At 56.2% G+C, this 27,206-nt stretch overlaps 1 protein-coding gene across 1 annotated transcript in view; it reads left to right on the forward strand.

The window, feature by feature from the left end:
- The window catches only part of SHANK2 (SH3 and multiple ankyrin repeat domains 2), a 563,804-nt gene that overhangs the window by 278,079 nt on the left and 258,519 nt on the right, over window positions 1–27,206 (forward strand). Inside the window, 1 exon segment of the mRNA XM_070359054.1 lies at window positions 6,315–6,428. Coding sequence (XP_070215155.1) covers window positions 6,315–6,428 — 114 coding nt within the window.

The following is a 27,206-nucleotide window of genomic DNA, read 5'->3' on the forward strand; positions in this document are numbered from 1 at the left end:
ACATGGGATCCTGGGAGGGTGGAACGGGGATTCGAGTGTCCTTACAGTGCTACTTTAGCGACCTGATGTCCCTCAGGAGGGTCGGCTCGTGCCCATCTGGCATGGGAGTCCACGGCAGAGATAGCAGGGGAGGAGCAAGCGAGGCGTCGACGGGCAGCTCCTTTCCACTCCCAGGGCTTCAGGAGTGGGTGGTGCGGGGATCGGGCAGAGCACAGGACGGGTTCAAACACGTCTTGGGGCTCCAGGAGGCGCATCAGGAGACTGGTTCAGCCTGGGGGCCTGCGACATTCCACCGTGTGAGACGGAAGGATGCCCAAAGCAGAATCCTGGGAAATGGAGGTGAAAAGCCTCATGCGTGCCAAGTTAGACTCTGTTCCCAGGGTGCTGGGGAGCCGGCGGTGGTTTTCCAGGGAGAGGGGGTATGTGAGGCCCTGAGGGAGATGGGGGTAGTGCAGGCGCGTGCGGGAGGCTGGCGGTGGCCGTAGTGGAGCTGTGCTGTCCTGGAGGCCACAGGACGGAGGTGGGGGTGCAGGGGCTGGCCACGTGGGGGTGGCTGAGCTCACCGCGGGAGCAGGAAAGGGCGCACCCACCCCACCCCGTTGTGGAGGACAGGCTTCCAGAAGACGCGTGGCAGGCAGCAGCCTGTGCCCCTTGTGGGCTCAGTCGGTCAAGTTCAACCCATCTGGCCTTGACTAGGTGGTGACCTGCTTCCTCCTCCCCCCGGTGCAGTAACCTGGCCAACATCACCTGGATTTATACGTTTCCGAGGACAGCTGGAGCCCTGTTCTCCCTCTCAGCTCCTTCTGCTGGTCCAGATGCATGCAAACTTGACCATCTGGTGGCATCAGCAAGTCCCAGGGGCTCTGTTCATTTCATTCCCATCGTTTTTTTTTAACCTCAGGTCATTTCTGTTGGTCTGTTTTCAAGTTCACTTGCTCTTTCCTTCAAAACCTCCTCTTCTCTGTTAAGTCCATCTTGTGAATTTTTCATTCGGAAATAACGTGTTTAAACTCTAGGGTTTCCATGTGTATTTTTTTATATAGTTTCTGTCTATCTGCTAAGCCTTCCTGTTGCTCTGTTGAGATTTTCACTCCTTTGGAAGCACGTGGTGTTTAACCCACCCAGCGTGGGTGGGTGTCATCGTCCCTCTGAAATCCCCATCTGTCGTCTCTCCATGGGGGTCAGGCAGGCTCGCCGGCTTTTCTCTCCTCCAGGACATGGGCCCCATCCCCTAGGGCATTTGTGTCCGGTAATCTTCTGTTGCGTTCTGGGCATCAGGGTGTTAAGTTGTGATGATGGTGGCTTCAGTTCCTTCTCCTTCTTTCATTTTGGAGGGTTGCCTGGGTGACAGCTCAGGTCCCCAACTTGAGCTGAGCTGCTCTGCATCTGTTCAGAGATGTGGGGGTGCTGAGCTTGCCAGGCCCTCTCTGGCTCTTTCCCTTGTGGGGACACCTCCACTCGTTTCCAGTTGGCTGCTTTCCTGGCTTCCTCATTCTGGTTCGGCAGCCGACTCAGAACGCTGGTTTCTCCTCACGTGCCCCCCGACAGCCCTGCCCTGGGGACCACCCTGAGTCCCCACAAGCCGTACAGAAAGGTCTTCTTTGTCCAGCTCCCCTCCCCTTTCTCCTTAGCGAGCATGCTTCCCACCAGGCCCATCTACTTCTATCCACGTTCTGTGGTAAAGAACCCGCCTGCCTGTGCAGGAGACCGGGGTTCGATCCCTGGGTCGGGAAGACCCCCTGGAGGAGGAAACGGCAGCCCACTCCAGCACTCTTGCCTGGAGAATCCCCTGCACAGAGGAGCCTGGTGGCCTACAGTCCATGGGGTTGCAAAGAGCTGTACACAGCCGAGCGCACACACACGCACACACACGCACATGCACACACGCACAGGGTTTACGGCTGCCTTTGAGGGTGGGGTCCAGGGGGCCTTTGAGCGTTGGAAGTCCCTAATTGTCTCTACGTAGTTTAATATGATATTTTTGCTAACTTTTAAAGTATAAGCATTTAAATTACATGACCTGCAAAGTGGAATTTTAATACCAGAGCCCATCGTGGGGAAGACTTTTGCCCCCCTGCATGTGGACTAATTTTCAGTTGACCCTGAGACAGCCCCGCATCTGGCCAGCTCACCACCCGCCCACAGGGCACAGGCTTTGTTAAGTGGTTGGCTGGTGCCCAAGGCGGTGCATGCCTGCGGCTTCGTGCCGAGTGCAGACGGAAGGCGGCTAAAAAGCCCTTGCTGAGCATGTGGCCATCCCTGGACAAGAGCTTCCTGATGCGGCGGCGTTAATTCAGAAAGCTGTTACTGCCCGGGGAAGCAAGGGGGGCGGCATCTCTCTCACTGCTCCCCAACTTGCAAGCCAAGGGAGGGGCGGGTGTGGAAAGTGCCCAAGAACTCCCTTCCCAGCAGAGCTGGCGGGCCACGGGCCACCGGGAGCCGGAGACGCCCAGGTCCCGCGGGCCCTCCTGCAGCTCTCACAGGGGGTCTGTCTGCTGCGGCCGTGACCCCCCTGCCCTCCTCCCAGGAGGAAGGCAGGCAGCGATCCCTGGGCAGGAGAGCCACCTCTAGGGGCAGCCACCGTTCCGAGGAAGCTAGGAAGGTCAGGCCGCTGGGGCTCACTGCGCTGAGCAGCTGTTGCCTGCTGACCCTTGGGTGGTGGCGATGCTAAAAATAACCACATCTCTTCCCAGAGGGGTGACCCCTGAATCTGCAGAGTCAGCTGCCCGGGGGGTGGGGGTCTGGTGGCTCGTGAAGGTGAAGCGGGCCCGAAAGGGTTGCTCTGTCTGCATACACCCCCTCAGCCGGGGCCCCCAGATACGGAGCACTGGGTCTCCTGGCCCCGCCCAGCTCTGAAACCAGCTAGCCCGCAGCCCTAGGCTTTCACCCCCCATGGGTCCATCCGTCCCCCTTGCTGTCCCCTCAGGCCCAGGGGCCCGACCTGCAGCAGGCTGGCTTGGGAAGGGCCTGGGGAGCCCTCCCAGGGACCGAGGGGCCGCTCACTTCATGTCTGGGGACCGCGTGTCCTTGTCCCCGTGTCGGAGGTGATGACAGAGGAGATGCTGGTGGAGACTTGTCGGCGCCTGCTGTTCGTCAGGCTCACCGCTTCCGGGACAGCTCACGTTTTTCGTGTAAACCTGCCAGCAGATGCGGGCCGCAGGCATCGGCTCCCATCGTGTGAGCAGCACAGGCCGCTCTAACAACAGTCCCCACACCGGGCAGACTAAGCCTCGGGATTCACTGTCTCCAGTTCCGGGTGCGGGTGGCAGGCGGTGGGCCCTGGGGGTCCTGCTGACCCCCTGAGCTTTCATTATTCACATCTTTTCTGCTCAGCCCTAGGAGGCGGGTCTTAATGTTCCCAGTGGACACTGAGCCCGTGCCCCTGGGAGAGTGCACCCCAACATCTCTCTGAATTGAGGGGTGCCTGGGCACAGGGCACTGTCCTGCTCCTCCTGGTGATGGTGGCCTGAAGTTCTGGGTGGTGTAGATGTCCATGCCTATCTGGGGCTGGGTGCAGAATGTGGGCAGGCCTGGGGCTCAGCTTTCTCAACCCAGAGGCCGGCCCCTCCCCTCAGTCGGGTCCTTCCTCGGTCACCAGGCAGGGTGGGCTGGGGTGGGGGTGGGGGCCTGTTAACTTTGCCAGCCTAATCCAGTGTGGGTGGTTATTATTGTTTTTCTGTTTACAAGGGAGGGTGCATGTCTTTGGGGGACAGGGCTTGGCCTGCAGGCAGCTTTTGGGGCAGAGGCTCCCCTAGCACCTTCTCCAGCCAGTTTGTTTTGGCCTCCAGGAGCTGGCTGACCTGTAAAGGACAGTGAAGACTGTTGCTTCTCAGGTGTGACGTGTTGACTTTTCAGTGACTTAGAACTAGAATTCATGCGTGAACCCAACCCAGCTCCCTCTTCGCTGTAACAGGGGCACCTGGCCTGGAGAGCCATTAAGCCCCTCCCCAGGATGTGGGTGGACAGACAGCCCAGAGTGCAGGCCCACGGTGAGGCCAGATGAGCCAGCAGACCCGGCTGCTGGACTCACTGAGGGACAGAAGTGAGTCCCTCCCTTAGCACACAGCCTGGTCCAGACGGGACCCCATACACATCCCCTCCCTGCCTCCTGCCCCAGGAAAGAGGATCCCCAGCTACCATTGCTGAACCAGACACCCAGGAGCAACCTGGGCCCTTTCTCCCTCCCTCACTCACAGACTGTGGCTCCTCTGCCCCCTGAGGTCACTGGAAAGGGTCCCCGAGCGGACTGCATCCTCCCACCCATCTCCCCGCTCTCAAGTCAGCTGTCCACAGCCGGTCATTCTCTTTGCAATTTTGTACTAACAGTCACACCCAGAAGCGTGTTCTCGATACAGATCCTACGTGGGTCTGGGTGTGTCATCGCTGGAGGGGGCTGGGGGCCGGAGGCAGGCGGAGGCAGTGACGGCCGGAGGTTCCTGCTGTGAGGTTAGCGTGTCCTTTTCACACCTGGGGCCGCTCTGAGCTGAGGAGCGTTTTCCTGCTCTGATAAGTGGAGAAAGCGAGGCAGGTGTTCCAGGAGCTTCCCGGTGTCTCCCTGGACGGCCCCTCCTCCTCCAGACCCTCTATGACAGCACAGGGGCCTGCTCACAGCTGCCAAGAAGTAGGATGGGTGGGCACTGGCCAGACAGCGCCCTGTGGCAGGCCCCTGTCCCCCGCCGGCCATCTGGGGCAGCGCTCCGAGATGACCCTCTCTCGTCCAAGCTGGGACCCCGTGGTGTACGTCAGCCAGGCTGCACAGAGTGTGAGACCAGCACTGAATTTTGGAGAAAGTGGTCTGAGGGATTGCCATCATCCTGGTCAGCAGGGGGCTTGCCCGTCTCATTTGTTCAGGCCATTTCTTCGAATTATCAGGCAAGGACTTTTAAGACTGATGTTCTCTGTGCTGTTGACCTTCAAAATTCATGGGTCTAGGCATCCTTTATCTGGTCTCAGAGATTAAGATGAGGTCTGTGGTTATGGTCCCTCCTCCACAGCCTTGGTGCCTGGGGCTCCCGGGTAATTTACAGAAGCTTCAGACATGCAGAGATTGTACTGACCTCCTGAGGCACAGCTGTGCTCTGAGGGAGCCGGGGTGTTGTGGGGGGCGGGGAGCGCCCCCAGCCCAGCATCACAGGCCTAAGAGACAAAGACCCTCCCCACCCTCACCACCGAGCTCTTATCCCTGACAACCCAAACATTTGTCCAGGCGATGCCTGGGCCCTCTCGTCTTAGGATTTGCATTGCTCACCGATGCTTTAAAAACAAATACGCTTTGTCCTCGTCCGAGGCCCTTGCGCACCCAGCGCTGAGCCAGGGACGGGGAGCCCAGCGTTCTCAGCCCTGCAGGCAGAGCAGCTGTGTCTGTCCCGCTGCCCTTGTCCTGTTTTCACTGTGCACCGTGGCTCCCTGCTGCGCGTCAGTCAGTCAGTTCAGTCGCTCAGTCGTGTCTGACTCTTTGCGACCCCATGGGCTGCAGCATGCCGGGCCTCCCTGTCCATCACCAACTCCCAGAGGTTGCTCAAACTCATGTCCGTCAAGTCGGTGATGCCATCCAACCATCTCATCCTCTGTCGTCCCCTTCTCCTCCTGCCTTCAGTCTTTCCCAGCATCAGGGTCTTTTCTAATGAGTTGGCTCTTCACATCAGGTGGTCAAAGTGTTGGAGTTTCAGCTTCAGCATCAGTCTTTCTGTTGGATGTTCAGGACTTGTATGTTGTCCCCTGCTGCTTGTAGCACCAACATAATCCATAGGTTCTTCATTAATAAGCCAGCTGAAGGCCCGGGGCCGCCCGTGTGGGGCATCGGCCAGCCCGCTTCAAGTCCAGGCGGTGTCTTATAGCTGCCAGGCAGGCTGCTTCTCTGTCTCCTGCTGTGAAATCTGTTTCATCAAACTAACAGGGCATCCTGTGAGCCTGGACTCTTGTTCCCCCACCCCCAGCTCGGGACCTCATGGTTCCTTCTCTTCATCCGGGTGGCCTGTCCCCCGACTCTGACACTTGTAATAACTGATGATGAGGACTTGGAGGCCCCCAACCTCCCATCTCAACTGGGACCCAAGGGACAGGACACGGGCCATATGCCTGGTGCTGCAAGATACGAGGATGCCGGGATGCCCCGTGCTTGCATCCTCGCACCCAGGCCTAACAGGCAGAGGGGCTCAGAGGCTCCGCATTGCCCCTTCCGAGGGACGCTTTGCCAGGCCCCTGGTCCCCCACTGAAGGGGGCGTGGTCAGCCGGCAAATGGACCAGAGCCGCTCGCCCTTCTCGGCCTCATCCCCAAGCCCCGCCCACTAACCCCGCCCCTTTCCGTGTGCAGTTCTGAGCATCGGCGAAGGCGGCTTCTGGGAAGGCAGCGCCCGCGGCCACATCGGATGGTTCCCGGCAGAGTGTGTGGAGGAGGTCCACTGCAAGCCCCGGGACAGCCAGGCAGGTAAGCGGACCCCGCCCTCGTGGTCCACCTCTCCCGGGCCTGGGGTCGGCGTCGTTGGCGATGTCCAGTGCGCGGCAGGTACTGGCAGGAGGATATCTCTGATCCTCTGAGCGGTGGACGCCATCCCGCCTGCTTTTGTTCGAACCAGAAACCAGTGCGGCGGGGAAGAGCAGCCTGGAAGCTTGTAGTTAAAACGCGGCTCACTGCACTTGCCAGGAAACTTGGACCCTGCGTTCGAGCCATTGGAAAAAGGCTTCGAGGGTTGATTAAATGCTTGAAACTATTCTATCGATCTCTCGCGCCAACTTTCATAACAGGCAGCTTTGCATTTCCCACCGGCTTCTGCCAGGCCCTCCCTGAGGACTTGAGGTTTGATGTCTCAATGAAAACTGCTAGAAAGAGGTCGGTGCTCACGGAAGCAAGTCATTCCAGCCCCTCCCCAAACTTCCAGGTACAGCTCTGACACCCGCCCTGAATGTGGTTGCCGAAAGAATGAGTGGATTAAAATGTTATGAGGATTCCACTTATATAAAAGGGTGCTGAGAAAAAACGGATGAGCTGGAGCCACGCAGAGCAGAGGTTTCTTGTAAGAGCCTGGTCAACACGTGCCCTGGCCACTTCTGGTAGAATCCCAGTCTTGGGACACGCATGGCAGGAGTAGCCACGTTTGCTTTGCAGCCAGTAGCTTTTCTGCGTCCGTGGGCAGTCTGGTGGCCCTGACCCATTCGAGGTTCCCAGTCCAGCTCTAGCTGGGCCAGCCTGACCGGGAAATTAGCTATCCTGAACAGGCGAGCCCGGAAAAGCGGGCTGTCTCCGGTCTGCAGACATGGAGGGCGCCCAGCTGGTTCCCTTTGTGAGAATGGGATTCTATGAGCGTGTCGGTCTGTACTAAGCTTCCCACAGTCCTGCTTAGGTTAAACCCAGACGGGGACGGTCACCTTTGCCATCTTGTAGGGGTGTCGAGGTAAGAGCTATCACTCACTCCACCCTGAAAGGGAAGACTGGTCGTGCTGGGCTAGGTGGACCGGTGGTCAGCAGGCAGATGGGAGCGTGTTTTCATGGGCTTGGTGATGATATTCTGAGCCCCTGGTACAGGCTGGACTTCCTGGCCCTTCCAGTGCCCAGCACCCGCTGGCTCACACGTGTGCCCTCCTGTGAGCAGCTACCCGGCCTCTCTGGTCTGGGAAGGACAAGGCCGTGGCCCGTGAGCTTGATCTGCTTTTCCAGGTTGCTGGACACCTCACCCCTCCCCTCCTGACCGGGAGGAAATCCGGCCCTCCCTCTGTCCCCAAGTTAACAGCTTCAGCGCCACTGGTCTCCTGCCCGGATGCTTCCACTGGGAGACTCAGGCATGTTGGTGCTTGGTATTGCTGGCAATTTCACACCTGGACAGAAGCGCCCAGAGCGACCATGTGAGGGTCATTTGGGCCTTCCTGCTCCCTGCGTCCTCCAGAAAATACCAGCTTCCTGGAGGGAGGGTGGGTTGTTATTCAGTCGCTCAGTCGTCTCCAGCTGTTTGTGACCCCATGGTCAGCGAGCAGCATGCCAGGCTCCCCTGTCCTTCACTATCTCCCCAACATTGCTCAGCTTTATGTTCGTAGAGTCAGTGATGCCATCCAACCATCTCATCCTCTGTTGCCCCCTTCTCCTCCTGCCCTCAGTCTTTCCCAGCATCAAGGTTTTTTTCCAGTGAGTCAGCTCTTTGCATCAGGTAGCCAAAGTACTGGAGCTCCAGCTCAAGCATCAGTCCTTCCAATCCATGCTATATGTGGATAACCACGAAAGTGTGTGATCCACAGTGTGGTTAAGGATCTTAGGAGCTGGACATTTTTTCCACGAACATGGTGGCTTCAAACACATGTGTGATATCCTGTGGTTCTGGAGGTCAGGAGTGCGGTGGAGGGGAGGGTGGTCTCGTGGTGGTGTCAGCTGGGCTGTGTTGCTTTATGAGACCTTTAGGGGATGGTCCATTTACTTGCCTTTTCCAGGTTCTGGAGGCCACCGCATCCCTTGACTGGTGGTCCCTCCTCCATCCTCAAACCCCCCAGTTATGGGCCAGGCCTCAGGCTGTTCATCTCTGGCCCTCGCTTTGCCCCCTTTCCTCCACTTTTAAGAACTCAGAGGAGCCTGGTGGGTTGCTGTCCATGGGGTTGCAGAGAGTCAGACGTCACTGATTGACTTTCACTTTTCACTTCACTTTGGGTGGGGGAGTCCAGAGTGGCTCCTGTTGGGTTCTCTTTGCCTTAGGCTTTCTGAGATTGCAACTTAGCACCATCTTTTATAAAGGTGATGACTTACATGCAGTAAAAATGCCCATGTGGTAGTAGAGTTCAGTGCGTTTGGACAAATGTGTACACCTGTGTCTCCAACTGCAATCAAGAAAACATGTCCATCGCCCCAAAACGGTCTCTCTGGCTTCTTGCCTGTCACCTACCTGCCAACCAGAGGCAACCCAGGTTCTGATTCTTTTGCCAAACCAAACTTGGGTCCACTCACCCAACATGCAGTGCAGCCGACCTGCTGACACCGGGTTGTGGTGAGGGAAAATGCAGCGTTTATTGCAAGACGTCACAAAGCAAGGAGAACGGGCAGCTCAAGTTCAAAAGCCCCAGGTGTGAGGGAGAGGGTTGTGGGGGGCGTGGTCAGCTCACGTGCAGCTCTCTGATTGGTTGGTGGTGAGGGAACAGTATGATGTTTCTGGAATTTCAACCATCAACTTTATGGCTTCATTCACTCCAGGGTCTGTGTGCTTGTAGGCAACATGCAGTTAAGTTCTTCCGCCTGGTGGGGGTTTGAGTATCTGCAAAACAGCTCAAGAATGTGGCTCAGAATATCATCTATAGCCCTTGAGGAGGAACTGAAAGTCCTTGACTTTGTTTTACGGCAAAATTACTATTATTCCGTCTGGCTTGACTGTTTCCCTTTGGTTTTGTATTTATCAATCAGGTAAATTTAATCAAATTTAATCAATTTAATAAAATTTGTGCTTTGGAACTTGGGGAAGGCCTGGGAAGCTAAAGCTTTTCTACAAACAAGAGGCAGGGTACATGAGGGATGGGAGGGGGTGTCTGTGTCCAGGAAGTCCCCACGGGGTCCTCAGTTTTAGCCACCGGAGATCAGTGTAGCCTGCGGTTGTTTCAGAGCTGGAACTTACAGCACGTACTCCTGAGCCCGGCGCGTTTCCTGCTGCTGAATGCCACTGCAGGGGTGTAAGTCAGGGCTCTGTGAACGTTGTTTTCAGTGAGTGTTCGTTGTATATTTATGCCCCAGGATGTTCACGTGTGCTCCTGGTAATGGACGTTTGGGTTGCTTCTCAATCTGGGCTCGTGACTGAAGATGCTACGCACATTTTTGTACAACTCTTTCTCCAAATGTCTTTTCCTTTCTCTTGGGGAAGCACCTAGGGCCACAGATAGGAGTGTGTTTAATTTTATAAGAGACTGCCAAACAGTTGTCCAAACTACTGTCCATCTTGTACTCCAGCCGGCCGTGTGTGAGCATTCTGGTGGCTCTACTTCTCAGCAACATTTGGTAATATCAGGCTAATTTCAGCCATTCAGATGGGTGTGGAGAATATCTTACTGTAGGTGTAAGTTGCATTGTGCTGATGACTAATGTTATTAAACACCACACAGGTCCATATAGTCAAAGTTATGATTTTTCCAGTAGTTATATATGGATGTGAGAGTTGGACCATAAAGATTGCTGAGCAATGAAAAATTGATGCTTTCAAATTGTGGTGTTGGAGAAGACTCTGAGAGTCCCTTGGACTGCCAGGAAATCAAACCAGTCAATCCTGAAGGAAATTAGCCCTAAGTATTCACTGGAAGGACTGATGCTGAAGCTCCAATACTTTGGTCATCTGTTGAAAAGAGCCAACTTGTTGGAAAAGACCCTGATGCTGGGAAAGATTGAAGGCAAAAGGAGAAGGGGGCGGCAGAGGATGAGACGGTTAGATAGCGTCACCGAATCAATGGACATAAATTTGAGCAAACTCTTGGGGATAGTGGAGGACAGAAGAGGCTGCAGGAATGGTGTGCTGCAGTCCATGGGGTCACAGAGTCGGACACGACTTAGTAACTGAGCAACATGTGCTTACTTACCTTACTTATAGCTTCTCTTGCAAAGTATCAGTTCAAGCGTTCTGTCCATTTTTAACTGGGCTCTTTATCTTGCCATCACCAGCTTAGAGGAGCCCTCTACAGATGCCGGTATCACTCTTTGATCAGGTATCTGTTGCAAAGACTTTTCACAGTCTGTGACAGCGTTTTCATTTTCTGTGTCTGTTAACAAGTGGAAAGGTCTTTAAAATTTTAAATGAAGTCCAATTTCTCCATTCTTTGCTTTCACAATTAGCACTTTTTATAGCTCCTGTTTTTTAATGTTGAAAATTATGTTGAGTATACATAGAATCCAGAAGACGGGAGAAGATATTTTTTAAATGTTTCCATGCAGCAAGCTGCTTCTGCACAGAGTTGGCTGGCTCGAGCCCTGAGAAGCTGTCTCTTTGGTGTGGGACCACTTTTATATCAGTGTTCGCTGGTGGTTCAGTGGTAAAGAACCAGCCTGCCGATGCAGGAGATGCGGGTTGGGAAGACCCCCTGGAGGAGGAAACAGCAAACTGCTCCTATATTCTTGCCTGGGAAATCCCATGGACAGAGGAGCCTGGTGGGCTAGAGTCCATGGGGTCACAAAGAGTCAGACATGACTCCATGACTCAATAGCAACACTTTTGTATATTGTAAAGCGAGCATGTTGCCACAAATCTCACCCACATGCGCTAAACAGGTGACTGTTTCGGGGAAGGAACAGCGTGGTAGAGAGCCCTACTTACGGCGCTTTTTGCCTCTGAGCAGGAGCAACTGATTTCTCGTCGCCTAATGACAAAGACCAGAAGCCGAGGGTAGCCAAGGGCGGAGTGAGACGGGGTGGCCTTGGGTCGTTGGCTGGTTTGTTGATATTTAATATAAGCTCCCCTCAGTTCCATGAAGAGTTTGGTGGTTTATTTCTCTCACAAGTGACGCACTTGCTCATCTTGACCTTGCTTCTGATTTCTCAGGACCGTGTGTGTTTCCAGCAGGCTTTTCTCTGTGGTGTCTTGTCTGGGCGGGAGCCGATCCTTTCAGACTCGTAACGCTTTGTGCTCCGGCACAGCCCTGCACTCGGGCAGCCCCCCATGGGGTGCCCAGCGCGGGATCCTGACTAATGCCCATGTGCATCCACCTGGAGTGATGGGGACTCGGGGGGAGCCCTGGCTCCTTCTCAGTCCCCCTGGCTCCCGGCTGGCTCCTCCCTCAAGGGAGCACGGTGGCTCCGCGTGGGTTTCTTCACCCGGGAAGGACGTGAAGGCTCCAGGTTGCTTGTGCAGCATCGGAGGGGGGAGCACGGTTGTAGGAGGTCTTGTTTCGATGCGGGAGAGACGGAGGCGTGTCCTGATTTATACAGACGCACCTGTTTGCATGCATCAGCCCAGAGAGTTGACGACGAGGTGCTTGGGTAGTGATGTTACCGTGCAGTATGTGTGTGGAGGATGGCGATTTGGAGGACACGGACAGTTAATTAGGTACATGCCCGACCCCCACACCAATCACACATTTATTCTACAGAGTCAGTGCCCCAGGAGCCATGATGGAGTGCCAACCCCTTCGATGCTCTGAGGGCACGTGGCACTCTGGACGGCAGGAGTGGATCCATATCGTGCTGGCTCCTCCCCACCTCTCCCCAGCCCCTGTGGGTCTTGGTCTAACCGCCCCTTCCCCCTGCATTCCAGAGGTGGCCAAGGTGACCGCAGGAGGACTGGCCGGCTCTGGGATCCGTGAGGCGCCCCCTTCCACCAGAGCTGTGATGAGGCGCAAAAAGCCGGTAGGAAAGAATCGATTCTGTGTGGTTAGCCTTGGCATTGACAGGCTGCTCTTCATCCCAGCTCTGTTTCTACTTGGCACTTACCCTGGTCCCACGGCCCTGCCCCACTGCTGCGGACACCTCAGAGTCCCCTCACCCTTAGGGGGTCGCTCGGGCCGTGGTGCAGACCCGTGCCCCAGGTTCTTCTCCAGGGCAGCAGGAGGCCCAGCCCATTGGGGGCTCCTCTGCTGACAGCGAGACCCCTGCTCTTTGACCCCGCACCCGGAAGCTGGGCGATCCCTGAGGCAGACAGGGCATTTGAGCATTTGTTTCCTTGCTCCCAGTAAACGGAAGTCCAGCTCATCTCTGGTTTCAGCTGCTGTGACCTGGTGGGAACAATGCCGAGGCCACGGCTGGTCACTGTCAGCGCAGTTGCCCTGTGTGCCCCAGACCCACATGATCCTGCCTGCAGAAGGCATGAGATGGAGCCCCTGGAGCCCCCAAGCCCCTGGGCTGCCCTGGACCCCAGTGCCCTCAAGACACCTCCCTGTACCCCACCACAGGCCCCAGCCATGCCCTGGGCTCACCCCAAACTTTCAGTTGCCATCTTCAAGCCTCCTCAAGTTTGAGGGTGGGATGATGAGCGGACGTGGAGTCCAGCACCCCCGGCCCAGGTGCCCCCGGAGTCTGTCCTGGCACAGAAGCCCCCTCGTGCAGCAGCATGCCCTGAGGTCCTCCCTGCTGCCCCATCAGGCCCACAGCCTGGGACCACCCTGGGATCTGGGCTGAGCTGGGCAGATGCAATCTGGGCTGAGTTGGGGGGATGCGATCTAGGCTGAGCCGGGTGGAAACCTTCTGCGTGCTGGCCATTTTCTTTTCCAGGCAGCTCACCTCAGCCTGGTCCTCAGCGCCCTGGGCTCAGTCCTCCTCGGTCCTCGTCCAGCAGAGAGGTTTTGATAGGAGACTGAGTCTTCCTGTCTCCTCGGCAAACATCCCAGGCCTGGCCCTGGTTAGGTTGACTTGGGTCATCCGTAGTCCCCCACCCCGGAATCAGTCACTGCGGCTGGGGGGGTGGGTGTGATCGCGTGCCAGGCCTGGGCAGGGCTGGGGGCGGGGGGCGTGCCCGGGCCAGTTGTGTGCTCTACCAGCCAAGGGGCTCTGCGTGCTCAGCCACAGCCACCCTTTCAGCTGAGAGGCCAGAGCCTCTGGGCTCTCTGTCCGGGAGGGGAGGCCATGCCGTGACCCACCTTCCCCGTGGGAGACGAGGCGGGAGCTGTCACCACGTCTCCCAGTGGCTCTGGGTGCGGCCATGGGGGCAGGGCCCAGCGCAGTCCCACTTAAACAGACGTCCCGTTAGTCACGGAGCGTGCGAACCGTCTGCAGCACGCCACAGTGGGCATGGTCGGCTCCAAAATAGAATGTTTTTGTTATCTTTAGAACATTTAAAAATATAGGCAAATGACTCTATTAGCACAACTGTAATCCAAAATATTAATAAGCGACGAGAGAGCCGGCTTCCAGTCACTAGCTGTTCCCTAACGGAGAATGAAACCGACACGGGGACTCATTGTCCTGGCTGCTAATGAGTGTGTTTTTGTTAAACAACCGTGGCAGGAGCACACAGCCTCCCCGCCCCCCACCGCCCTCCTTCTTTTACGCCATTTTATTAAAATACGTTTGGAGCCTTGCCGCCTGGGTGTGTGCGCCTTGACTCCAGGCAGCTGCTCTGTGTTTTAAATACCGGTTTACACGCTCGGGCTTGCCCCTGAAATAGAGCTCTGCCAGGTCTGTCTGCTTCTATCAGGAGGATTCAGTCCTTGGTGTCACCCTGGGACCCAGGCCCTCTCCCCTCCCCGTGGCCATGGTGGCCGGCCCTTGGTTACTGTGGCAACCTGCCGATGCGGGTACCAGCCCTGCCCTCCTCCACGGCCCCTCCTGGCGCCACAGGATGTGGCGTCTCCAGCTCTGTCCGCAGTCCCCTCAGCCTCCTTGCACAGTGGTGTTCCCTACTGGCCAGGCTTCTGGGTTGGGGGGCAGGGGTCTCAGCCGGGGTGGGTGACAACTCTTGCTCCCACCCCGGGCCTCCTGTGTGGATGGCAGTGGGCAGAGAAGGGCTGCTGTGACAACGTGCCGCAGACCAAGGGGGCTTAAACGGCAGCTGTGTATCTTCCTGAGTTCTGGAGGCAGGGACGGAGGGCCAGGTGCGGGCAGGGCGGGCTCCTCCCGAGGCTCCTCTCCTCAGCCAGCCGGCGGCCGTCTTCTCCCCATGTCCTCACGTGGCCTTCATGCCAGCACATCCCTGGTGTTGCCCCTCTTCTCACAAGCACACCGATTCTGTTGGCTGAGGGTCCACAGTTATGACCTCATTTAACTCTAATTATCTCCTTAAAGACTCTGTTTCCAAATGCAGTCATATTGAGGATCAGGGCTTTGACCTGTGAGTCTGGGGACGCTGTTCAGTCTGTGATGATGGTAAAGACTGGTATTCACAAGCTGTGCTCTGCTCCGCGTGGAACTCTATACAGACACCTTCCCTGCTCCCCTTCTTGCTGTACAAACCCATCCCCGTGGGGCTGTTCCATTATCTGAGTTTCAAGGGCAGCAACTGTGCTGTCTTGTCTTGAGACTGTTACCTGCCCAGGCTGCGAGCTGACCCACCAGCATTTGGAAATCTTTCAGGGCAGCAGCAGCAGGGCCAGGCCCAGGGCCGTCCTGTGCTCTGGGGCAGATATAATCTGTGTACTTGGTGCCAGCCAAGGGGATGGAAGGAGTGGGCCTGTGAGTTAGTTTGTAAATATGATTTGTAAGGTGAGTTGACCGAGGTGTGTTACCGTTCCATGAGGGCAAAGAACCAGCAGGATACAAGTAGTTCATAGTGGCATTCCCCATACAGGACGTGGGGTCTGAAATGGACCAAGTGCTGAGAAAGTGCTTCTGGGATGGATGAGAAGATGAGGGAGGGGCAGTAGATGGACAGGTGGGTGAAAGTTTGAGTGGATGGATGGATGGGTGGATGGACATGTGGGTGAAGGTTTGGGGGGTCGGGTGGATGGGTGAATGGCTGGCTGGATGGGTGGGTAGGTGGACGGGTGGATGAATGGATGGATTGATAGATGAACAGATGGACGGGTGGATGCGTGCAGAAATTGGATGGATGGGTGAATGGACACGTGGGTGAGGGTTTGGGTGGGTGAGTGGATGGATGGGTGGGTAGGTGGATGGGTGGATGAATGGATGGATTGGTGGATGAACAGATGGATGGGTGGATGTGTGGAGAGATTGGATGGATGGGTGAATGGACATGTGGGTGAGGGTTTGGGTGGTTGGGTGAATGGATGGCGAGATGGATGGATGGGTGGGTGTGTGAATGGAGTGGTGGATGGGTGGATGTGTGGAGAGATTGGATGGATGGATGGGTGAATGGTCACGTGGGTGAAGATTTGGGTGGGTGGGTGGACGGGTGGATGAATGGATGGATTGGTGGATGAACAGATGGACGGGTGGATGTGTGGAGAGACTGGATGGATGGATTGATGGGTGGGTGGGTGGATGGGTGGATGAATGGATGGACGGGTGGATGTGTGGAGAGACTGGATGGATGGATTGATGGGTGGGTGGGTGGGTGGGTGGATGAATGGATGGATGGGTGGATGAACAGATGGACGGGTGGATGTGTGGAGAGACTGGATGGATGGATTGATGGGGGTGGGTGGGTGGGTGGATGAATGGATGGATGGGTGGATGAACAGATGGATGGGTGGATGTGTGGAGAGACTGGATGGATGGATTGATGGGTGGGTGGGTGGGTGGATGAATGGATGGATGGGTGGATGTGTGGAGAGACTGGATGGATGGATTGATGGATTGATGGGTGGGTGGGTGGATGGGTGGATGATGGATGGATGGATGGATGGATGAACAGATGGGTGGGTGGGTGGATGGGTGGATGGATGGATGGATGGATGGATTGAACAGATGGTGGGTGGATGGGTGGACTGGAATGGATGGATGGGGTGGATGGGTGGATGGGTGGATGAATGGATGGATGGGTGGATGTGTGGAGTGGATGGGAGGATGGGTGGGTGGGTGGATGGGAGGATGGGTGGGTGGGAGGATGGGTGGATGGGTGGATGGGTGGGTGGGAGGATGGGTGGGTGGATGGGAGGATGGGTGGGTGGGTGGGTGGGTGGATGGGTGGGAGGATGGGTGGGTGGGAGGATGGGTGGGTGGATGGATGGATGGGTGGGTGGGTGGAGAGACTGGATGGATGGATTGATGGATTGATGGGTGGATGGGAGGATGGGTGGGTGGGTGGGTGGGAGGATGGGTGGGTGGGTGGGTGGGAGGATGGTGGGCTCCGCATCAGGACGGCGCCGACCCACTCTCCCTCTCATACACGGTTCATCTCACTTCCACTGATGGAGCTTCTCTCACTTTAAACTTCTCCGTCTCTACTGGATGAGATCTCTTTAAAACCATCGAGTTTGTGGACCACAGGGAAGGTGGTGAGCTACTCTAAGATTTGAGGAAGTACCAGCGCTCCAGGCCATGGTGTCTTCGAGTCTGGCTCCTGGAGATTGTTCAGGAAGCAGTCCCTTCAACGGACCCAAAGTCAGTGATCTCTGTCTCTGCCTGCCCTGCCTCACCCCAAATACAGGGAGCTGGACCCTCCTCCCCCTGCAGAGCTGGCAGAATGGCACTGGGGCTTGGGCACCCTGTTTAGGTAACTGGCTGTCCCATCTTCATCATCCATGAGTGATGGGCTCTTAAGTGCCCCAGAAGATTGTGTTGTCATGCCCTGCAAGAGGTGGGATGCTCCCAGGATGTGCAGGCGGACCCTGACCCACCATCTGTCATTCTAGAGAGGACAAACCTGCAGTCTCTCCCTCAGTACCCAGTCTAGGGATGCTTAGCCAGGCCGGGAGCCCCCCTCTAGCTGGGGCACAGACAGGAGCCAAGGGCCACCCCGCCGAGTGAGCTGTGGCTCATTTTGGAGAACGAAAGCCATCAGATGGTGCTCTGTTATTGAGTTAAGATGTTGTTTTTGGCTCCGCTGAAATAGACGATAGGAAACAGATCCGGGGATAATGAATAAACATTGGCTTATGGGGGCTGCATGCTGGGAAAGATGAAATCTCACATTGGCAGATTACATGGAAGACATGCATATGTAAGGAGACATGTAAGGGCCAGCTCCTGCTCCCGCAAATCGTGGAGCCAAGGAAGCATCTGGGAGGACGCTCTGTGTCTCCCCTGTGCCTAGCCAGGCGGGGTCTGGGGATGTGGGGGAGCCAGGAGGAGGAGGAGGAGGAGGAGCCTGGGGTCCCAGGGGACCTGGCCCCGGGCAGCCAAGAAGACGGGGCAGGAAGTGGCTGCTTGGGCATTGCTCACAGACATAAACCAACAGTCACCCTCATCGTCAGCAAATGCAGCTTCCAGAAGCTTCCAAGTGGTTCATCAAGGAACTTCCCTGACGGGTCCAGTGGTTAGGACCCATGCTTCCACTCCAGTGGACAGGGGTTCGGTCCCTGGTCAGAGAACTAGGATCCCACATGCCATATGGTACAGCAAAAAAAAAAAAAAAGTGGTTAATCAATTCAGGTTGTAAGATTAGTGCTGGACGGTCAACTCTTTCCTGTCTCGGCTTACTTCCCTCCTCGAGCTAGAGGACTTCAGACGTGGCACCTTGCTTTCTGTCTCCTTAAATTGAGATGAACTTCTCAAACCGTAAGATTTACCCTTTTCAAGCATAGAATTCAGTGGTTTTCATCTATTCACAAGGTGTGCAGACATCACCACTAATTCCAGAACGTTTGATCATCGCAAAAAGAAACTCGTTCCATTAACAAGCATTCCCCATCTCCCACTTCCCTCGGCCCCTGGGGACCATTCATTTACTTTCTGTCTCCATGGGTTCTCCCATCCTGGACGTTTCCTCCAAGTGAAAGACCCCTGTATGTGATCCTTGGTGACCGGCTTGCTTTCGCATGATGTTATCAGGGTTCATCCGTATTGTAGCCTGTGTCACAGTTTCATTTCTTGTTCAGGTTGAGGAGTACTCCCTTGTGAATATAGACATCATTTTGTCGATCCATCCATCAGTTGGTGGACATTTGGGTTTCTGTTTCTTGGCTTTAGCAAGTGCTGCAGTTCATGGGGTCGCAGAGAGTCGGACACGACTGAGTGACTGAACTGAACTGCTATGAATGGGCTTCCCAGGTAAAGAACTCACCTGCCGATGCAGGAGACGTGTAAGAGATGCTGGTTCGATCCCTGGGCCAGGAAGATCCCCTGGAGGAGGGCACAGCATCCCACTCCATTGTTCTTGCCTGGAAAATCCCATGGACAGAAGAGCCTGGCAGGCTACAGTCCATGGGGTCGCAGTCGGACACGGCTGAAGTGACTTAACACACACGCACTGCTAGGAATGTTCATGCACAGGTTTTTGTTTGAATACTTGTTTTCAGTTCTTTTGGGCACACTTAGGGGTGGGGCTGCTGGATCACGCGTTAGCTCTGTTTCACCTTTTGAGGAATTGCCAGATCGTCTTCCATCTTCCATTCCCTCAAGTGGGATATGAGAGTTCTGATTTCTCCACATCCTTGCCAACGCCTATTTTCTGGGTTTTTTGATAATCGCCATCCTAGTGAGCGTGAGGTGGTATCTCACTGTGGTCTCCACTTGCATTTCTCTGATGACCAGAGACGTTGAGCATCTTTTTTTATGCTTACTGGCCATTTGCGTGTAATCATTGGAAGTGTGTTCACTCTTGAAATTAACATGTTTATCATCCTCGTCATCTTTCCTGATAGCTCGGTTGTTAAAGAATCCATCTGCAATGCAGGAGACCCCAGTTTGATCCCTATAGTAGGAAGATCCCCTGGAAAAGGGAACGGCCAGCCACTCCAGTATTCTGGCCTGGAGAATTCCATGGACTGGGTCGCAAAGAGTCGGACACGACTGAGCGACTTTCACTTCACTTCACTTCACTTCCTACACATCATGTTTGGGCCTGCAGTGAATTTGGGAAACACAGAAAGGTATAAAAAAAGAAAATAAAAGGCACTCATAATCCTACCCCCATGTCGATAATCCCCAGTCAGTCCTTCTTTGAGTATAAATGCCTAGTAAACAAAATTGAATGCATCCTTTCAAACTCTGGGTCTTACTTTTGCTCTTTCCCAAGTGACAAGGCCATGGTCTCATGGCCTGAAGGTTGTCTTCAGAAGCACTGTCTCCAGAGGCTCTCGTGCTGTCCTGGAGGAACCACTGATACGCAGTTTGCGCCACTGGCGTCACTGATGTGACACTGACATGACATTGGCCATCCAGCTGCCGCTTTGCTATTGCAGGGAGCACTTCCGTGAGCAGCCTCTCGAGTTAGAGCTTCCGTGTCCAGCTCAGTGTGCATCTCCCTGAGTCAGCTCGCCCAGGCACTCCCCACAGCACGAGGCCACCTCCTTTCCGTCTTCAGCCCTAGAACCGTGCTGACGTTGGCTGCCTCCCATCTGTCTCCTCCAGGGAGTCCCCGAGTTTCCTCCCTGGGTGCAGCTCTCAGTGGCTCCCTAGAGATAGGACCTGCCCACAGCCCTCGGGGCAGGGGACGTGGGGACATAGCAGGGATTGTCTTCATGGGCAGGCCACACCCACCGGTGCACGGGCAGCGTGCTTCTCTTCCACTCTCAAGTCACCGTCCTGGAATTCTTAGTCATTTTTGCACCACCCCATTTTCATTCTGCACTGGGTCCCCTGGAGGTGCCACCCACTGCCTCCACGTTATGCTTGAGGACACGTGTCTCGTGCTCACATTCAGAGGTCTTCATCCTCCAGAGCGTTGCCAGCTTTAAACAAACACACTTTGTTTTGAAAACTCACGGGGTTTCCTGATTCCTGATGCCACAGGCCGGGTGGCTTGGGAGCTTTTCCTGTAACTCAGCTGAAGCTTCGATTTGGGATTTGGCATTATTTATGCAACTGCCAAAACCCGAGGATGGGGCTCTAAACTCTGGCAGTGGCCAAGCTGACCACACTGGGCCAGGCTCGCCACCTGCTGGGATGGGCCTGGGCTGGTTTCCTCTCCCGCCCAGGCGGCCGAAGCCCACGGTGCCTCTGCCCCGGCTCCAGTGCGCCCATGAGGCGGGAGCCCCTGCCTCTAGATTGTTTCGATTAGAGATTCGTGCTGTGCAATCACTGCCGAATGCAGCCGGATCCCCCAGGAGCGTGGTCCAAGCCAGCACAGCTGTTAACCGCGGCGAACGCACCCCAGCAGCCGCTGCTTGTTTGGCTGGGATGCAAATGTGCCCTTCGCCTGGATCCGGGAGTTTCTCTGTGTGCTCTCCCTGGGTGCGCGGAGGGGGCTCCCCTGGGCTTCTCCATGGAGCCCTGTTCCCCAGGCGGGTGCCCAGGGAGCCAGCTGCATCTTCAGCATGGCCAGCAGGGAGTGTGACCCAGAGCATCCAGACGCCACGTCTCTGACGCCCACCTTCATCCCTCCCTGCCTACCTTTCAGGACCAGCGGAGGGTCCCTGAGCCTCTTAGCTCCCAGAGCGCTGTGTGGGGAGGAGGACCGAGCTCAGAGCAGGGAGGAGACGGGGAATGGCGTGTGGCGGGGCGGGGGGTGGCTTGCATGTGGTTACAGCTCCTCAAAGTGCCGGTTCTCTTTCCCAGTCTCTTCCTCGGCATGCAAGGGGCCGGCTGAGGGGCTATTTTACAGAGAAAGACCCTAGCGGTTAAGTCACTCTCTGGCGGTCATGCTGGGACCCGGGGTCTCTGGCCTTCTCACGCATGGTGACATCGGTCCAGATGGGTCTCTCAGGGCCAGCGGGGGCGGGGGCAGTTGTCAGATCTTTAGCCAGACCACTCCCCTCGACAGTGCCTGACCGTGACCTTGATGGGCTCCGAAAGCTCCCTCCCGAGCAGGTCAGCAGACAAGTAAGGGGAGCGAGGCTGTGGCGGTGTTAGCCGTTGCTCCCCCAGCCTGATTCGTCTTCGGGGTTGTGTTATTAGAGGAGGGATTGGGCTGCCAGTTCCATTTCCGGGAAGGACTCCCAGGGAAAGAGCAGGAGAGACGGCAAGGCTCCAATCCTGCACACTGGGTTCTGGGCTACAACGGTCTCAGCCCGTAGCCCAGAGCGTCCTCTGACCCGATCTCCCCCGGCCCGCTGCCCAGCAGAGATGGGGGCCCAGGCCACGCCACCCCACTGCTGTGACTTGCCCCCCAGAGGTCACACCATTACCATGGTCCCTTCCAGAGCCCCCGTTGGGGTGGGAGCTGGGGGCAGCCTCGTGTCTCCAGCCTCCTGGGTCTACAGGAACCCATGGGTGTTGGAACTTTTCCATGGGCACAGATCAGAGCCTTGGGGGTGGCGGGGTCACGGACCTTCACTGAGGGTCAGATGAGGGCTACCTGCACACGTGTGCACACACAACATGTCTGCACTTGCACACCTGAACAGTGCAGCATACACGAGCACGCGTGCCTACATGTGTGTGCACACACGCGGTTCTGTGGGCTCTTCCAGAGGCTCAAGGAGCCTCCCCCCCTTGCTTGGGCCCCAACTACACCGTGTGCCCCTTGAACACCTGCCCGGGTAAGCGCGTAGCTCCCGCGTGGCTTCGGGGCCGGGCTGTCCTTGAGCCCAGGCCCGGGGACGGAACCCTAGTGACAGTCTGACCTAGTTCCTATTCCTGAAGCGCCTGGCTTCGCTCAGGAACGCTCCTAGAAGGAGTCTCACTGCCAGGGTGACCGTATCATTTATCATCCAAACGGGGAGACTTCTGGGAGCAAAGCAGGATAGCTGGCACCACTCAGCAGCTCCGGGTGCCCAGGGCTGCCCTACTTACTGCAGGTCCTGGTGGGAGGAAACTGGAGCCAGACCCACTGGGCTGCTCACACACCCGCTCCTGCATTCATTCATTCACCCTGCACCCTCGCACTGGCCAGCACCTGGGGTCCCATGGAGGAGAGCCCGCCCCTGAATTCCAGGAGGGGAAGGAGAGATGTTTATCAGGGTGAACAAACCCCACGGGGAGCCCCAGAGGCTAACAGCACGACACCCAGCACTGCAGTGCTCAGCATGATGCCCCCCGCTCTGACACTGGCCACCCGCATGCCGACGCTGGTGGGGACTTGGCACCGAGGGACAGGTCCGGGTCCTGGGGCGTCGCTCGGGGGATTGGGCCCGGGTGTGTCCCCTCTGGGTTTGTGTCCGATGACCCTTTGTGCCTGAGGGTGACGCTGATGACCCCCCTACCCGCAGTGTCCGGCTGGAGGGGCACCCCACAGGGGCACAGTGGCTTGGGTGTCCGTGTCTCTGCCCTGGGGACCCTGGCTCGGCCCAGGGACCTGGGGACGCCACCTGCCTTCTCTCTGTGCTCAGTCCCTTCGCCTGCAGACGGTCCTGCGTCCAACCCACCCTGGGCCTGCAGAGAACTCAGGTGATGCCCATAAAGGTACCCAGCATCTGCTCGTGGCTCGGGGCCCCGGTACACTGCTGCCCGATGGTCAGGGTCCAAGCCCGAGTGGCCTCCCGGGTCCGGGGTGACCCGCTGTGCAGCGGGCCGGGCCGTGTACTGTGCAGCCAGGGTGGGCCAGCCAGGAACCGGCCGGGGCCCCGAGGCCAGGTTTGCACCGCAGGTGGGAAGGACCCTGGAGCTTCCTCCCCGAGACGCACGCAGCCAGCCTGGGGCCTGTGTCCGGGCTCTACTCCTCGTGTGCCCTTCCTCCAGGCAGTCTCCACGTCTCCATCAACCCTGGACTGGGGGCCGCCGCCCCTGGGAGCTCTCCAGCCTCGCCCCGATGCGGCAACAAGCGCAGTGCGTTTGGCAGTCTGCCATTTGCGGTCTGTGAGCTCTGTGTGCAGGGCCAGGCACAGGCTCAGTGAATCCAGGGTGGGGAGTCAGAGAGGGCCAGGGGATGGAGGGAAGGCCCCAGGGAGCACACGCCGCCTCTGCAGCGCCCCTCCCCCTCCCAGAATGCCTCCCCACCCACCTCGCCCCCTTCCTTTCCTTATTGACCCATCGGGAGTGCAGTGTGGTGCCCGCTGGCTCCGCAAGGGGCCGGGGGCCTCTCTCCTGCAGAGACTGGTCAGTCCACTGGAACAGGGTCTGCTCTGAGCCCCCCCAGGGCGGTCTCCCTCGTGCCCACACCCCTGCCTGCCCCACATGTGCTGTGCCAGCTCCAGGGCCCTTCTGCCCAGCTCACTCCTTCCCAGCCTCTGATCTTAGTGCAGACCCTGCACCAAGGGCCCGCCTGCTCTGCTCTTTGCAGATAAAACCCCTTGGCTTGTTGGGGGTCTGTCTTTTCATCGTCTGCCCCCCAAGTGACAGCAGGAACCTCTCCGCTTTGTCCTCAATCCTGGGTCTCATCCAGATCCCTCACTGGGTCACCATCAGCTCCATGAATGGACCCACCAGCAGGCGTGACCCTGCCCTTGGGGACAGGCGGGCAGGGAGCTCACCTTATGCAGCGAGGTCTGGGATGTGGGACTCTCTCCACTTGACAAGGGAGGAAAGAGGCTCTGGAAGCTCTGCAGCGTTTGGAGGGACCCCCGGCTAGCAACTGGCCACCCCTGGCTCAGAACAGGCCTGAGTGTTGTATCTCCCATCCCCAGCGCCCCCTCCCCCCACGCTGCCTCTCGGCACAGGGGGCTGAGCATCCGTCAGGAGAGACGCAGATGACCTGAGGCAGTGACCCGAGGAGTGGGCGCTCGGAGCCCCAGGCAGAATGTTCTGGAATCTTTTTTTTTTGTAAGATGTGTTTAAATTGAAGTGGAATTCACACAGTGTGAAATGAACCGATTTAAACTGAACAGTTCAGTGGCTTTTAAAATACCCACCTACTTGTGCAGCCGTCACCGCCATCTAATTTGAGAACATTTTCGGGACTTCCCTGGCCGTTCAGTGGTTAAGACTCCGCGCTTCCGCTGCAGAGGGCCCGGGTCCGGTCCCTGCTTGTCAGGGAACTGAGGTCCCGCACGCATGTACCACAGGCCAAAAATAACATTATCATTTTAGAACATTTTCATCACCTGCTAATCTACTTTCTGTCTCTGTAGATTTCCCTTTTCTGTACGTTTCGTGTAAAAGAGATCACATAACATGTGGGCCTTTGAGTCTGACTTCTGCCGCTTAGCTTAATGTTCTGAAGGTTCGTCCGTGTTGTACATCGTTGCATCGTTCCTTTTTAGGAGGAAGTAATTTAATAGCCCACTGTATGTGTGCACCACACTTTGCTTATCCATGCATTCATCCATCAGTGGACGCTTGGCTTGTCTCCACTCCTTCAGCTAGCGTGAATGCGCCTGAGTGTCTGGTTGGGTCCTGTTTTCAGTTCTTTGGGGTCACGCCTAGGAGAGGAATCGCTGGGTCATACGATCACTCTTAGGAGCAGTGGCTCAGATGACGAAGAATCTGCCTGCAATACAGGAGACCCGGGTTCCATCTCTGGGTCTGAAAGACCCAGGAAAGATCCAGGAAGGTCCCCTGGAGAAGGAAATGGCAACCCACTCCAGTATTCTTGCCTGAAGAATCCCACAGACCGAGGAGCCTGGGGGGCTTCAGTCTGAGGGGTTGCAAAAGAGTCGGACACAACTGAGCAACTGACACTTTGACGATCACTGTATTTCATTTTTTGAGGACCTGCCAGGCTTCTCTGCACTCAAATCTTGACCCTGCAGAGAAGGATCATATGGCGGGCGCTTCTCAGAGTGGGGGCAGGGGCGTGGGGTGGGTGGCTGTGGGGACGCTCCCCCTACCCCAGCCCAGCCTGGCACCAGCATGTGGGGCATGAAGCCCAGCCCCCAGGTGGACATCTGCGGTGACGCTTCCCCGAGTCCATGTCCCCGTCCCCCGACTGCTCACCACTCCCCAGGGCAGGACCCTGCCTGCTGCCTCTTAGTGACCCCGGTGGGTGCCCAGGAGGCACTCCACACCGCCTGCCACGTTGGAGCTGGCCGAATGGACAGTCATCGGAAAGAGTTTGTTATTTGCTAACAAGTGTTAACCAGCCTGAAACAGATTTAGAATTCAGTGTGGTTAAAAATCATCAGTCTTATGCCGTTTAAAAATTGCTTGTCATTTTGTATGCCAAGAACTCTTCTAGCAGCCTACTTTTCCAAAATGATCGCTGATTGGAACAAAAACATTGCCACTAAAATTAGAGTGACAAAATGGAGTTGTTATGAAACAAAAAGGAAGTCGGCAGGTACATTTTAACAAGTGAGGAGCACCCCCCACACACACCTGTGGGAGCACCACGGGCTTGGCTGCCCCATATGCTCCCAGGAGCCTTCTTTTCCACGTGCGGGCTCTAAGGTTTGACTAAACCCACAACAAGAACCCATCAGGGAAAGGGTGGTTGCTTAGGTGTGGAAACTTTTAGTGAGTTAAACCTGGAGATGAGTAAGGGAGGCCTGGCTGGAGAACTCTAATAAATAGAATGCGTTTCAAATTAGCATCAAAATCCAGACATTCGTATCTTGAGAGAAAGAGACCCTCCTCCCCACTACTTCTCCCTCCCCCTCCACTGGAGCATCACCACGCGCTGCCCCACGTGACAGGAGAACACGCAAGAACCACGGCTGCAGTGAGGTGGAGGTTTGTTTCTCTGTCGTGTTAGAGGAGACAGAGGAAGGTGGTCCAGTGCTGGGATGGGGGCTCCAGCCCATCATAGTGCACGTCACATCACATCTGGACAGCCTCCTCCTCCGTCTCTGCCACTCCAGGCTTACAGGGATCTAGGTTTTTCCTTTTTTGCTGCTCTATCATCCTCAACAGGGCTTCCCTGGTGGTTCAGACAATAAAGAATCTGCCTGCAATGCAGGAGACCCAGGTTTGATCCCTGAGTTGAGAAGATCCCTTGGAGAAGGGAATGGCTACCCACTTTCAGTATTCTTGCCTGGAGAAGTACATGGACAGAGAGCCCAGCCCATGGGGTCACAAAGAGTCAGACACGACTGAGTGACTAGCACATCCTTCACAGGCTGCCTCATGGTTCAAAGCGGCTGCTTAGATTCCATCCATTGCATCCACATTCCAACAGAGGAGAGGAGAAGAAACAAACCATGGCCCTCATTTTATGTAAAGTGTCTGCTACTCTCCCAACTGTCGGCCACAGCGTCATCTCCAGGGTGTTTGAGAGCTGTAGCCCTTATTCCAGACAACCTGAGGAAAAAGTGGAGAACAGATGTTGGGGGAGACAGCTGGCCCCTTTGCCATAGTACGCTCTAAGGTACAGCCTTCTTCCTGTTTCCACAGTGCAGCCACATCTGGACAACCTCCCCCCCCGCCCACGGCCACTTCCATCTCAGCCAGCGCACCTCAGGATGCAAGGCATGAGATATAACTTAGGTAAAGGTTTGGGATGCTGTAAGTAAGAAAAAAAATTTACTTCACACACAGAGAAACTGAAGCTTGTAGAGCCTGCACACTTACGCTAGCCACCCTGCGGGCCATGGCTCAGATTCCAAAGTCCCATCAGATTCCTCACCTTCTGAGATCCTAGACCTCATACCAGGTCAGAACCTGTGTCCCAAAGCCAGGAATATTACCCCTCGTATCTGTCAAGCCTCTTGGATACAAATGATAAAAATCAAGCTGAACCTGGCTGGGGTCCAAAAAGGAATAGAATCACTTGAAAGCTCAGGAATGAGGGCTTCAGGCATGGCTGGATCCAGGTGCTCAGAGAGCATCAGGCAGCTCTCTTTCCACCTCTTTTCTCTGGTTTCCTCTGTATGAATTCTGTTTTTGGCAGCCTCTCCTCATACCTTGGGGAAGGGGCCACCAGCAGCACCAGGTTAAGGGTCAACGGGCAAGCAGCCGTTGAAGGAGGAGAGTGCCTCTTCCAAGTCATTATAAGAGAAGGCTCAGGATTGAGTCTTGATGAGCTGATTTAAGTCATGTGACCGAGGGGGTAGGGTGGACCCACTGACCAGACCA

This window comes from Bos mutus, chromosome 22 (assembly GCF_027580195.1).
Source record: "Bos mutus isolate GX-2022 chromosome 22, NWIPB_WYAK_1.1, whole genome shotgun sequence".
In the NCBI taxonomy this organism is placed as follows: domain Eukaryota; kingdom Metazoa; phylum Chordata; class Mammalia; order Artiodactyla; family Bovidae; genus Bos; species Bos mutus.